General features: G+C 38.5%; 1 protein-coding gene across 1 annotated transcript in view; it reads right to left on the bottom strand.

The window, feature by feature from the left end:
• Atp13a5 (ATPase 13A5) overlaps positions 1 to 14,891 on the bottom strand; it is a 99,317-nt gene extending 84,426 nt beyond the window's left edge. The window contains exon 1 of the mRNA XM_042670324.1: positions 14,832 to 14,891. Within this exon, the coding sequence (XP_042526258.1) occupies positions 14,832 to 14,891 (60 nt within the window). The remainder of the gene's footprint in view (positions 1 to 14,831) is intronic.
• Positions 14,892 to 15,394: the final 503 nt, after the last annotated feature.

The following is a 15,394-nucleotide window of genomic DNA, read 5'->3' as shown; positions in this document are numbered from 1 at the left end:
GGAAGGAAGGAAGGGAGGAGGGAATTAGGGAAGGAGAAAGGGAGAGAGAAAGAAAGGGGAAGGTGCTGGGAAGGTGGCTCAGTGGTAGAACACTTGCCTTGTATGCATGAGGCCCTGGGTTCAATTCCTGAGCACCACATAAACAGAAAGGAGAAAAAGCCGGAAGTGTCGCTGTGGCTCAAGTGCTAGCCTTGAGCTGAAGAGCTGAGGGACAGTGTCCAGGCCCAGAGTTCAGGCCCCACGACCGGACCCAAAAAAGAAAAAAGAAAGAAAGGGGGAGAGGGGTGGGAGAGAGGGGGAGAAGGAGAGGGAGAGAGGATACTTTAATTAAAAATCCTTCCTGACCAGATGCTGTTGGCTCATGCCTGTGATCCTAGCTACTTACGAGGCTAAGATCTGAGAAATGTGGTTCAAAATCATTCTAGGTAGGAAAGTCCAGAAGACTTCTATCTCCAAAAATTGGGGAGTAGAGCTGTGTGGCTTAAGTTCTAGAACTGGCAAAAGAAACAAAAACAAAAAACCAAGGGGTAACAGTGCTTGACAAGAAATGAACTCATTGCCTTACTCATATAACTGTAAACCCTCTACATAGCATCTTACAATAAAAGAAAATTTTAAAAATCTTTTCTGCAAGGAATCTTTAAGTCCAGATTGCTTGTGAATTCTTTCTAATATTTAAGGCTGGAGCAGTACCATTCTTATTCCTGCATCTTGCAAGTAGAGGATATGAGAAGATATTCCTAACTTGTTAAAAAGGTATTTTCAGGTACCTGAATCCAACAGGCATGTTGTAAGAAAGGAAAATGATAGACTATGATCTATTATAAATACAGATGAAATCGTTTATCTAACCAAAGCAGTGATATAACAAAAGAGTAATCCATTTTGCAAAAATGGTATTTGTTCTAGGGATATAATAATGTGAAACTAGCATTTTGCAGTGTTAATATTTGGGGGGAATTCAGAAGGGCATATCAACAGATTTAGAAAAATACAGGTACAATCCAATACCACTACATGATTTTTTAAACAGTCTCAGGAATCCTGGGAGGTGTCTTCTTCCTAGCATGTTTAGGGTCTGAGGTTCAATCTCTAGCACTGTAAAGAAACATAAGTCAGGAAACCATGTCTAGATGGAAAGCCAAGATCATATTTACTGATGAAATAGTAAATTTTTCCTTCTGAGCTCCACGTGAAGTAAGATCCTCAAGGATCATCACTAATATTCATGCAATGTCAAAGAAAAGAAAAAAATAGTTCTAACAACTGCAAAAAAATTAAGTAAAACTCTCTATGCTTGGATAATTCAGTTATATATTTTTAAATATCCATACATGAATTTATTAGCATTGCTGAATACTAGGTGGGTATAGAAAATAAGTTGTATTTGTTTACGCTAACAACTATATGACAATTAAATAAAAATTTTAAAACTATCAAGAAAAAGCATTCAATTACCTTGTAATAAACCTAACAAAAATGTGTAAGAACTTTGTATTATTAGTGAGAGATAGTAAAGATCTAAATAAATGTAGCAGCATATTATGTTGTATAGACTCTTACAATCTTATTTAAAGTTTCATCAAACATTTTGTGTGGCCATTAGTTAAATGATTGTACAATTGGTATAAAAATGTAAAGAACTTAGGAAAGTCAAGACAATAATTCACAAAGGAAGTGTGGTGAGCTCATACCACCAGAAATAAAGACATACTACAAAAGCACAGCCATTAGGTAAATAAGCCATATACAATACAGAAAAAAAAGAGCAACAAAGAAAATTCAGAAAGTTAAACCAAATTCAAAATTTCATATGAAATGAAACAATAAATAATTTGAAAAATCCTAGAGGAACATTTCATGAACTTCTTTAGCTTTTTGTTGTTGTTGGTGGTGGTGGTGGTGGTAGTTGTGGTGGTTGTGGGGTCTGAACTCTGGGTGCTGTCTCTCAGCTCTTCAGCTCAAGGTGAATGCTCTACCACTTGAGCCACAGTGCCACTTATGGCTTTTCCTGCTTATGTGGTGATAAGGAATCAAACCCAAGGCCTCATGCATGCAAGGCAAGCAATCTACCACTGAGTCACCTTCCCAGCCCCAGTTTATTTTTTATTTTTTACTTTTGTGCCAGTCCTGAGGCTTGCAGTCAGGACCTGGGTGTTGTCCTTGAGCATTTTTGTTCATATTTGGAAAGAAACCTTTAATTTTAATCATGTCTAATACACAGTTCCCAGCTCAAGTAGATATTTCTTAAATAGAAATATACATATGTGTATTGGACATCATTAAAATTAAAAGTTTCTTTCTATTCAAAGATCTTTGGAGAAAATCCATTGATTTCTAAGCCCTATTATCTCTATATATGAAAAAGGATTCATATTTGGAATGAATGAAAACATACTACAAATTGATTCATTTAAAACACAATAAAGAGAAACAAAATTCTGAATAGGAATCTTTCAAAAGAGGACTTCAAAATTGTCTATACTATCTAAAAAGATTTTTTGTATCATATCATTAAGGAAATACAAAATAAAGGTGCAATGTTACAGCCTAAAATAGCCAAGAAAACTAAGAAGAAATGAAGCCAAAGTACTGATACAACCAAATTTGAGTATTTCCTCTGAAGTCACACAGTGGCTTAATGATATAATCACAGAATGGCTAATTTAAAAATACAGATTATATACAGTAATGATAACAGCATAAAGTAACTAGAACTGTTGTTACACGTTGTTGATGGAAGTGTGAATTGGTAGAAACATTTCATCAAACTCTATTGCTAAGGTATGACAACTAATGTATTCTTGTATAAGAATATTCTTTTACAAGAATATTCAGATCAGCTGTATTCATCAAGCCTTCCAACTGGTAACAATCTAAAAGTCCCTCAACAGAACAATAATAATAATAATGTGTGTGTGTGTGTGTGTGTGTGTGTGTGTGTGTGTGTGAGTGCCAGTCATGGGACAGGGCCTGGACACTGTTTCTAAGCTTTTTGTTCAAGACTACCTCTCCACCATTTGAGCCACAGCTCCACTTCGCACTTTTTGGTGATTAATAAGAGATAAGAATCTCATGGAATTTCCTAATTTCCTGCCAGGGTTAGCTGTGAACCATGATCCTCAGAACTCAGCTTCATGGGTAGCTAGGATTACAGGTATGAGACACTGGGCTCAGCTAGAATGATAATAAATTTTGTTTGTGAGTTTATTTGGAACATGATCATATGGAAAATAATTACTTAAAAGAGTTAGATTGGGAAAGGAAAAAATTACAGCTTTTTTGCAAAGTTAATAAATAGAGAAGGGCCAGAGAAGAGATTTCTTTTTTCTTTTTTTAATTTAAGTTAATTGTAAAGGTGATGCACATTACCTTACATAAGTAAGGTAATGAGTACATTTCTTGTGGAAGAGTGTAAAAGAAGCGATTTCTGTGGAAGCAGGAGGTCTGGCGACCTGGGGAGCTGGTAGCCATACCCTTTTTTGAGTGATCTGTACAAGCAACTCTCACCAAAGCTGTGGTGAAATTGCACCCCTAATACAGAGCTCCACCAAGACAAGAAAAGAGGATTCTGTAAAAGACAGTTCTCAGGTCTGAGGATACCTTATTATCAAAATGCCAGCAGATGATTTTCCCTTATCTGTTCCAAAGAAAGAGGGGAGCAGGGCAAGAGAGGAATTCAGCTGAAAACATAGAGGAAGCAAGAGAAATAAAGGGACAAAGAAGCTTGTAAACATCAAAAAGCAATTTTGTGAAACGTATGGTTCCTTGAGCAAAGATGAATAGAAGCAATGTTTTCACTTCCTTGATAAATTGTTCTCATAAACATTGCTGAAACTCCTTTCTAAATCGGATCTCAGTTTTTCTCAAAGTATCTGGCTAGTATGGGATTTGAGATTTGGGGCTTAACATCACCACTCTGTATTCTTTTAGCAAAATTCTCATGTAGATTGCCAGGTCTTTTTTTTCTCAGTGTATCACATATGTTTCTATTCTGACCATTTAATTTCAATTTTAATGTTTTAATGATTATTGGTCTCTAATGTAATCAGTTGTAATCAAATCTACTAACGAACTCAGGGTGGCGAAGAGAGAGAAGCAACAATTTGTCTCATCAGAAGAGAAAAGTAAATAGAACCTAGGCATGTTGAAAATGTACAGATAGTGGGAAATGAATGAGGTCATAAGGACAAACCCAGTGTACATGGCTCTTTGGGTTAAAATAACTTTTACCTCCTCCTATCCATCTACCTCACACTTCAATTTCCCTAACTCTCAGTTTCCTTGTCTCTCCTTAGGAAAATATTACTAGCACAGGGCTGGAAGCGTAGCTGTGAAGATTACAGAGAGGCATGGTAAGTAAGGTGTTAAGTGAAAAGGATAGTCCAGCAGTGATAATAGTTTCAGTCAAAGGAGAGGCAAGGTGCCTATTGCAGTTTTTGGGTGAAATATTCTGGGTCAGAGTTGGTAATGGAAACAGGCTGTGTTTGTCAGACCAAGAACTGAGATCTGCCACCTATTAGTAGAGCTGAAGAGCACGGAAGATGTCATATCGACCCTTTAGTTTTCTTTCTAAGCGGCACTGTAACCTTCACTTTTTTTTTGTTCGGAGCTAGGATCTGAATTCCAGATGCCAGAAATAACACAGCCTAAGTCCAAAGTACAGAGAGAGAAAGTTAATTAGGAATGACAATAAAATACAACATGTTTTTCACAGAAGTGTTGTCTAACATTACAGCTGAGCTCCCTATCTAGGCCCAACACCATAACCTCTGCTCATTAGACTTCCTTTTTTTTTTTTTTTTTTGCCTTCCAGAAGCTTTCACATAGGCTTTGTGCTCAATCACTATCATCCATGATTTAAACTTACCAGACCATGTTTTTCACATAAAAAGAACAGCTTTAAGCAGCTGGTTTTAACACTGTGGCTGGTTATAAAATGCAATAGCAGTCATTTTGCATTGTAGCTAAAAGCTGTGGACATGTCCACATGCGAAAACCAAGCTAGAAACATACTTCCGCCTCCTTTAATGAGACACATGACTTTGGGACATGGGACTTTGGGGACAGCCATCTTCTGATGCCTCAACTTCTTCCTACCTAAATAACACTAATGACAATAACTGTCTTCTAAATGTGTTGTGAGAAATGAATAAGATGATGCATATAGGCCAGGTGCGGTAGTACATGCCTATATGTCCAGCTTTGCTAGAGGCACATATAAGAGGATCACAGTTTAAAACCAGCTTAGGGAAAGTTAGCATGAGATCTTATCTGAAAGTCAAATGTCAAGTGGTAGAGCATTTGCCTAGAAAGTGTGAGGTTCTGGATGTAGTATCCACTACCAAACAGAAATACAGAGAGAGAGATAGAGAGACAGAGAGAGACAGAGAGAGAGAGACAGAGAGAGAGAGAGAATGCATCCAATGCACATAGCACATTTTGAACACTCAGTATGTGTGAAGAGTTCATATTATCTTGGGTACTACACAATTTAACAAAATGTCAGTAAGTTGATAGTGGCTAATCTCATTGGACTCATTGTGAAATGATTTGACCACAGGCAACATGGAGAACAAATGTTATTTCCCAAAGTGATTGATCCAATGGCTTAAATGGAGTTTTTACTTTCCCCAAAAGGGCACAAGTTGTCAAAACTGACATCAAGTAGGAGACCAAAAAGAAAACCACTCACCTTTGTAGTGTATGAAGCTGGAGAGAAGGGCTTTAGGATAAATGCCTGGTTAATTCAAGGATTAGCTGAAAGCAGGAGCTTTATGTCAAAGTATGCACACTCACACCAATGCATGCATACCCCATTCAAGGGGAAAGCACTGTAACAAAACACCCTGGGAACTCTAGAGCCCTGTGGGGTGATTGGCTGCAGATCTGACTTGTGTTTAAATGGTGCCAGTAGAAAACCCTGGCGGTGCGCATGGGCATTTGACCTTCTGCTGTTATCTTGTCAAAAGACAGGAGGAGTACCTGTATTTACTCATCTCAGTGATTCCTGCTATCCTGGCCCTGTTACCCAAATTACCTACCTCAGTCTTTCTTCTTGTTATCTACCTTTTGGAATGTGCCCTTTTGGTTTTACCCATAGCTTCCATAAGATAGCCCAGGGCCTATCTGAACTTAGAAAGCAGAGTTTGTGGGGGACACAAGTTTGGGTTTACCATCTCTGTTGGTTAACCTCACTCCTTGCCCCACGGATGAAATAAGAATTATAATTCACTGTATGGATATGCTCTATCTGTCGCCCAAGAATCTGCTGGTCAGAATTGACAGTGTGCTACCGCTGCTGCTTCTGCAGTAGGATCTTGTGCCTGTCACTTCCTGTTCGAATCTCCTGGTCAGAATTGACAGTGTGCTACCTCTACTGCTTCTGCAGTGTGATCTTGTGCCTGTCACTTCCTGTTCTTAGGTTCAGTCACCTAAACTGTTCTATTGCGTGCCCCCTACACAGGCAAATGAGTGAATCAGTGGGTGAACCAAATGCCTTGGAATGGGTGTTTCTGTTCCAGAGTTCAGAACACTCAATCCAGTAATCCCACAGCACAAAGCTGCACATTTTTTTTAACTCAACCAAAACATAATGAAAGTAATGCAAACTACACCGATTGCCTTCTGTACACAGTTGTGCCTGTTGTGATTGTGGTCTGAATTCTGTTGTGTTGTTCAGGTTTCTCTTTTTTTTCTCTTCAGTATAAAGCATTTTTATATTTTTAAAATGATCTTTAAGTAGTTGAACAAAGAAGTTGATATTCAATGAAGTAGTTTATGACTAACAATGTCGCCCATCCCTCAGTCTCGCCCATCCCTCAAACCTCACTTTTCTTAATTTTGTATAATACACATTGACATTTTTACTGCATTCGTCGCTGTCACTTCCCTCCCCTGACTCCACCCTGGCCCTGGCTTCTTCTCTTCATTTGTCTGCTCCTCTTGTTTGGGTTTTTTCTTTGCAATGGTATGTTAGGTGTTTCCATGGTTAGGAACATTCCAATAATCTTATAGAAAGTTAACTTTTTCTGGGTGGGCCTTAACTTTTAGGCACTGGCCAAGGAGATCTCATTTTACAGTTTAGCTTTATTCAATGATGCTAAGATTTGTTAGGCATTTTGTTTTGTACTGGGATTTGAACTCGGAACCTAGGCACTTCTAGGCAAAGTGCTCTACCACTTGAGCCACTGAGCAAGTCCTTTTTCCTTTTAGTAATTTTTTCAGATAAGGTCTCAAGTTTTTGGTAGTGGTGGTAGTAGTGGTAGTAGTAGTGGTGGTAGTAGTGGTGGTGGTTTTTGTTTTTTCCTTTTCTGGGATGGCCTCAGACCATCCTTCTGCCTTAGCTTCCTACATAGCCGAAATTACAGATGTGACGGACTACCATGTTCAACCTATTTTACCTTGTTATCTTGTTGTTGGTTGCTTTTTATTAAAGCAAGAATCACATCACCACGTTTCTATCATTATTAATAATCTACCCCTTGTTTTCTCTACACTGACATTATAAACCTTATTTTTTTACATATTACATGAAAAAATATTCTTAATATTCTATTTTCTTATCTCTTCTGCCAATACATGAAAGTTCCTCTCTTTAGTGGTATGATAATACTGTCCCTAGTTAAGGAACCATATTCATATAGTTATTATTCTTTAACCTTCTGTTCTTGGTATTGCCATCCATGGCCATTTAAATGGTTGTCACTAATCACTAACAAACACTGGTGTCACACATCACTCTTTTTTTAGAGCAAAAATGTCTTACATTTAACTTTCATGATCATTTTCTATGTTGAACAACAATGTAAATTTTTCTTGAGGACTATCTTAGTTGTCATTTAATCCTCATGGTAACCTATAAAATCAACTTTATTATATAAGTACTGTTACTTATGTTTCTAAGTTTTCATTATTTGTAGGTCGAAGGAACCCAATCTTGGAGATATTCAAAACAATTATTGGATAATTCAGTCTGTTATGTTTCCCCCTTGTGCTTGCTTTCCAGAAGAGATATTTTAGATGCCAGCAGTGTGACTCCAAACCTAGTACTTACTGCAGAGATGAGCACACTGTCACTCTATGCTAAGAACACTCTCATAATGCTCAGAATGTCAGCTTGTCCTGCATGTGGTCTTCCTGCAAGCTAAAGTCCCATGAAGGGCTCTTGTTTGGTGGGAAAATAATGACAGAGCAGGAAGTGTGGGCAACAAGGTATTCTGACACCTAGGCTGATTACCGAAGACAGTTTCTATAACCAGAATTTACCATATATAAAGTCCTTGGGACAAAGTAGCATGTGCTCTTAATGGCTATTTGAGGAATAAGAGCATCACTGATCAGAAACAGACCTCACAGATTATTTGGTTCAAATTTTCTGCTAGGAAAAATAGCTCTATACCATTTTGGGCAGAAGAATATCTATTATCTAATTAAGACAGGCTGCATGCTCTCTTGTTGGTCTGATGTGATAGAATAGGAGTTTTCTTTTGCTATATAGCAAACTTGGCAACTTAAAACAATACAAAATATTATCTTATATGCATTGGGAATCCATTTAGCTGATTCTCAGCACGCCAGTTATCAAGACTGAATTCAAGATGTTATCAAGGGTGTATACCTTCAGAAGCTCTGAAACCTCTTTCTTTCAAGTTTGTATTTTTAAAGCATGATTTAAGTCATGTATTTTTTTTGAAAATTGTGGCCTCTATTACCTTATTGGCTAGCATCTGGTAGCTTCTGTCAATTCTTAGAGATAACTCAAAGTTCCTTGCCACACTGTACCTTCCATCTTCAAATGGGCCAAGAAGAACTTTCCTACCATTTAGCCCCTCTTACATATGCATGTGTTTTAGCGGTGGAGTGATGAACCCAACTGCATTCTAAATCCTGTTTGAGCGTTAAATACATCAGAAAAGGCACATCCTCTTTAAAAGGTTGAGTGAGGTTTACCCAGTGTCTTTTTTAATTGGCTCAACTGAGAAACACTGATTACACCTATGAAATCCCATTTGCTATATGACATAACATAATGATAGAAGCTATGCTCATTACATTTATACTCAATGTGACAAGTTAATCTTGTTATCAAAGTCAAAACTCACTTGCAGGATGTCGTATTAAGACTTCCTCCATAAGGTTCCTCAAAAGACTCCACATAGAGCTCCCCTATGACCCAGCAATCCCACTTTTGGGCATTTACCCAAATGTTTACAAACAAGACCACACTAAAGCTACCAGCACAACTATGTTTATTTCAGCATTATTTACCATAGCTAAGATATGGAATCAGCCCAGAAGCCCCTCAGTAGATGAATGGATCAAGAAAATGTGGTATATATACACAATGGAATTCTATGCCTCCATCAGAAAGAATGACATTGCCCCATTTGTTAGGAAATGGAAAAACTTGGAAAAAATTATATTAAGTGAAGTAAGCCAGGCCCAAAGAAGCATAGGTCCCATAGTTTCCCTTATTTGCAATATCTAGTATATGTATGAGTCAAGCAGAAAAGGTCAGATAATGTGATGTTAGGAAAATGAACCTTTAGATATGTATTTTAATGTTTTTTTTTCCTTTCATGCATTTGTTTCTAACGCATTTGTAAGATTATCTCTTTGTAGCTTTGTATGTCCCTCCCCCACAATATAACCCCTGCTTTCACTATATTTGATGTCAGTATAACTTGTAGAGGAGATGGGGAAAAACAAGTCGTTTAAGGATACAGGTGGACCTGTGCAACAATGAGAAGTACAAGTTGTCATGTCGAAAACAAGCTTTACAATGTTGGTGCGGGGGGAGGTAGGGGGGGAGGCGGGGAGGATTGGGTGGAGGGGGGGGGAGGCTGGGAAGGGATGTGAAGGGTAAACAAAGGAGGAGGCTGCAATGCTTGATAAGAAATGTACGCATTAACCTGCCCATGTAATTGTAGCCCCCCTGTACAATGTGTTCACAAAAAATAAAAATAAAAAAAAGACTTCCTCCATAGTAGTTGGGAAGTTCTTCCCTAAGGAAGAGCCTCTTTTTAGTACCCCACATCAGCCACTCGACTTTGGGAAGGCAACCACCATGACTGCTCTCTTGGGAATTTCTGCCAATGTCTTGAAAACAGTTCTGGATTGTGATACATAGAATTCCCTCCAAGTAGGCTATAATTCTTGACATTTCTCTGGAAATACAGGTTCAGAAATTAAATATAACTTCCTAGAGAGTCTCTAAAAAGTAGAGATGATAGCCAAACTATTTTTATTTCTTCAATTCTGTCCAACAGACTTCTATTAAAACATTCTAAGATGAGATTTTTTTTATAGCTATATCAGTCTGAAACCCAGCCAAGATGAAATCAAGTGTTTCAATTGCAACTTCATGCATGGCTAATAAGAGCATGTTGCCAATGTTCTCACCTTGTATGTTCATCATAATTTAAATCAAAAAGTCAACGGTGAGGCATGTTATATAATGCATCTTGCCAAGTTCTCTCCAACAATCTACATGAGAGAAATTTTAATGTTGATTATGTTGCTTATATTATTATCTCCCCCTCACAGCAAGGTGTCAGTAGAAGATTGACGTGCTTACCTTCATACAACATGTTAATTTAAGTGTTGGCAGAATGTAGGAGAAAGCTTTTAAATTTTAACATTTCACTTTTCAATAATCATCCTTTGAGTGTTTGTGGGAGAGTAAAACTGAGCTGCGAGTCCTATAATGAGAATTAAGGAATGCACAACCTTGTATGAAATAATCAAGATACTCCAATATTATGATCTTTTTTGTACCAACTCTTTACATGTTATTTGTTTTTGTAATGGTAGAGTTCAAGCAATTATCATTCCCCAAGTTTTAATCAAAGAAAGGGGAAATGTGCTCCACATCAGTTTTACCTAATACAATTTGCCTGCATCATCCATTTGCACTTAATAAATGAAATATGAATGAACCCCTTATATTTCATAGTACTTTCCATAATTTATACATGACTCTTCTGAGTCAGGAGGGTAAGTCAGGAGGCAGCGGGCAAGGTCCAGAAACAACTATGTAGCTAACATATGGTTTAGTCTCCAGTAAAGTCCAGGTTGCTGTCTAAGATATCAGAACTCCTCCACTGGCAGAAAAAAAATTGCCATGTGAAATGCTCTCTTATCTGTTTTGTCTCTTCCAATACCAAGCAGCTATTTTTTCCTTCTGGAGCTCTCTCATTAGGTTTTTGACACCCAGGCAGTGAATGTCTGCACAGAAGGGAACAGAAAGGGACTAGTTAGGCTGTAAAGCCTAGATGAGAAAGTATCACTTGTGACTAAGAAAGGAGCCAGAATCAACACTATCTTGAGAAAATATACATGGCCAGAGAATTCTGAAACAGAGACTAAGGGGTGCATGTATGCCTCCAGACTGCCTAGCTGAGAAGAGACAGGATGATTATTCCTCCCAGAAGGGTAACAATAATAAAATAATACACCCTTCTCACTGGCTCATTGAGAACTTCTTTTTGCTATGGACATGGAATATTGCATGGAAAGTAGTCAGGAAAAAAATCGCATATTCTCTCTCTCTTCCTCCTTCCCTCTCTTCTCTGTCTCTGCCTCTGTCTCTGTCTCTGTCGCTGTCTGTCTGTCTGTCTGTCTGTCTGTCTGTCTCTCTCTCTCTCAGATCTCATGGCCCCACACATGTGGGAAAAGCAGCACACTGTCATGCTGCCTCCAAGCTTGATGTTCCAAAACCTGAGAGGCCCAGTTGTGACCTCCCCACCATTTACATTTAGGATGTGATATTTCTTCTAGCATTTCCTTAAGTGATAGGGAACAGCTTTTTAAGTAGTGTCTCTATTTTACAAATGACTTGGATTCCATAACTTGGCCTTATAGAGCCAAAATTCTAATCCAGGCCACCATGAGGCCAAACTCTATTCCACCGAGTCCTGTATTGCACGAAGGTCTCAAGGTTCTTGGCTCATCGAGGATCTCTGTGTGAAGGATTGTTGTGCATCCTGAGTGAACTTCAAGGGGGAAAAAAAAGCAAAACAAGAAAACTGCAACTGGAAAGGTCAAAGGAAGCTCTTAGGCAGGATAAAATTTTAGGAAAAAGAAAAGTGAAGGAAAAGGGGTCTATTTAGCTCTGTGGTATAGTGAGGAAATTGGGGAGTGGGAAGAAGATTGAGAGAGTGAGGATGTCTCTTCTCCCCTGAGGCTGTAGTGTGGGTGAAATGAGAAACTGCCTGTCAAACACCCAGCACCTGCCCAGAACAGCAAGCATTAGCTTTTCCACAAGGCAGAGGAGTTAGGGCCTGAGAACTATAGACAGAAATGAGACAGAATTTAACTTTTGAAACTAATGTGATGATATATATCCATGCTGAGCTCAGCAAAATAATCTATGACAGCCTGAATAATTCACAGGACAGCCCCCGTTCAGTTAGGTTCTTCCTGAGTGTTTGATTGAAAGAATGTATTATTTGCTCCAACAGTTGTCTAGTTTTCACCTCAAATCCTCTCATACGATGACAATGGATTGTTCTGATTAACACAAGTACAAGTCAGAGTGGGCCATGATAAACCCCCAGGAAAGGGAGAGCCAAGTGCGGAGGGACTGTATCTGCAATTGGTTGGCCCTCAGTGATGGTATTCAGCCATGCCAACACTTCTGTTAACCTGCTCAGTCTTTTTTGTTTGGATTCACTTCCAAAGCATTATCATCAGGTTATTTCACACAAAACTTCACATTGTTTGGCTTTCCGTCTAAAACACTGTAAATCTAACAGCATTGGATTGTTGATTATCTGGACAGCAATTGTCTGGCACTAAGTCACAGCTTCCTCTTTAGTTTATGCACGCGGGAGCCCCCAGGCCCATCTGAACCACCAGGTTACCTGTGGCCTAGAGTCAGATTAAACTCTCTGCTCTCTCTGAGAGTGAGATTTGTGAAAAAGAATTCCTCCTCCAGCTTCCTTTCCCCAGAGCACGCTGTCAATGTGAAGCCAACACTGCATAATTCTGAATAGGGGTTTCCCGTGGATATCTCTAGAAATGTCTGATCACACACAGGAAATAAAGAAACCGGGCACCACTATTTAATTCTTTGATACACATACTTGTCCTGGGACTGGGAGAATTAAAATTTCTGGTCTATCCATTCAATACCTATCAAACACAATACCTAGCTAGAAAAAATAAAGACTCATAAGGTTTTCATGAACACACATCTACTTGGTCATAAACTTTTAGAAAAAATAAAGACTCATAAGGTTTTCATGAACATTCATCTACTTGATCATAAACTTTTAGAAAAAATGAAGACTCATAAGGTTTTCATGAACACTCATCTACTTGGTCATAAACTTCAGACCCAGGACAGAATCATTCAGCAGTGAACACAGGTGAGTAGATTTTAATTCTTCAAATCCTTTTAGTCTGAAGATGTTAAAACATTGTAGCATCTTCACAAGCCTCACAGGGTACAATAATGTACAAATAAAGGCTACATTTGCAATTCTAAATTTTCTTGGCACCACATTAAAGAAGGGAAAAGAAGCAGGAGGAATTAATGTTTCTAATCAATTCTGTTCAACTCACTTTATCCACAATATTGTCATTTCAGTGTGCAATTAATCTAAGTATTATTTATGGGCCTTTTTGTTACATTCTTCAAAGTCTGGCATGTATAGCACCTTTCGGTTTGGATCTATTTCTTTTCAAGTACTCCAGAACCACAGATGGCCCCTGGCTTCCTTGTTGGATAGCCCAGATGTAGACAGAGCCACTTATTTTCTTTAGATTAACAAATAAGATCAGGTGGAAACAAAGTGGGTATGGATTTCCCATAGCTTATAAGGAACTGGGAGGCCATGCAGGAAAGTAATACCTTCCTGAAATATGAAACCCATACTCTAGGTTCTTTTCTGCCCCCAGTGGGATCAGTGACCCCCCCTCCCCCGACTCTACCTTTCCCTTTCTCTCTACTTTTCTCATTGCCTAACTAGGGTCACTATTGTAGTGTGGACCAGTTACAGTATAGAGAGACAAGAAATGGACTGCATTCCCAGGCTGTCTGCTGCTGCCTAATGACCTTGGCAAGTTACTTAACCTCCCTGGTCTGATTTCTTTTCTATGAAGTAGGATTCTTTCCTTCTTTGTTCTGAAAATTCAATGACATTATAAAATATAAACTCCCAAGGAGCAAGTAGATACTATAGAAGAGTTATCACATTTATAATGATCCATTTTCAAGATTTGTGCATATTTGGTGGAAGAGATAGTAGGGAAAAAAAGTTATAAACATGAGATTTTTAAAATATGTGCTAAAAAAAACCCACCAAGCTGTACATAATTTCTTCTTCAACACTTGGTGCTGAAAACCCCTCCTGAGTTTAGCAAAAAAAACATTGATTCAGCCTAAGGTACTCTGAGCCCAGGTCAGGCAGACATAGGAAACAGGAGAAAGAAAAAAAAAAAACAAATTGTTTCCATTTTCACCTGTTTTTCCAATCCTATGTGACACAAATGAGAAGGGGCTCATTTCTCGATTATAACCATGTGGGGATGTATCCAGGCCACTCTGCAACATGTCTAGGAAGCTTCACATGATTCATCACACGTGCAGATGACAAAAACTCTTAATATCCAGAGGCACAACTGGCTCAGCCCTTGTAAACCTCCTACTTTCCAATTGTGCCTTGCAGCTTTCAGAGAGCTCTACCAGACCAAAACCTTTTCAGTCTAGAACCAGTACTGCTAGTGTTGTGGTTTATCTTTAATGTAGTTAAAAAGAACTCCTGATCACAGCCTTGGGCACTTTGGGAGGAAAAAAAAGCTATAAAAAAGAAAGGAGAACTCACCAATTCATTCTCCTCTCCTTGGTTGAGCAAAGCCCGGTGGTCCTTATTGTTCGTGTCCATCTAAAGCAGACTGGTTAGGGTCCTTGAAGAAAATGTCAAAGCCACCTGGACTTCTGAGAGTTCAGTCTGTACTTGTCATTGCTGCTCTCAGGTGCTTATAAAATCTGTTGGCACATACCTTGCCTATTAGACCAACAAAGGAGAGAGAGAAAAAAATTCCTTTCCTCAACCACAGGATTGGTCTGCTAATCTATCTGTTTGATGTCTGGGTGTTGGTTTTTTTTCTTCCTACTGTTTATTTACTGAGCTAGATGTGAGTTAAAAATGATGAGGGGGAAAAATAGTTATTGAACTAGAAAGATAAATAATTTCACAGGCTCTCTATAAAAATCTCAGTCAATGAATGAGAATATCCACTTTGCTCAAAGTCTAAGACAAAAGCCTTTACCAAATGGAATTTACATATGAGAATATTAAAGGCAGCAAGGAGAATTGAAAGGAGGGAGTTTGACTCATGATGGGAAAATGTAGGCATCTTTGGGATCAGAAAATCCTGAGTTCTA

The sequence above is a fragment of the Dipodomys spectabilis genome, unplaced genomic scaffold, assembly GCF_019054845.1.
Source record: "Dipodomys spectabilis isolate Male_0828 unplaced genomic scaffold, ASM1905484v1 ptg000017l, whole genome shotgun sequence".
NCBI lineage: Eukaryota > Metazoa > Chordata > Mammalia > Rodentia > Heteromyidae > Dipodomys > Dipodomys spectabilis.
Note: the sequence above shows the minus strand (reverse complement) of the source record. Positions and strands in the feature narration are given on the sequence as shown.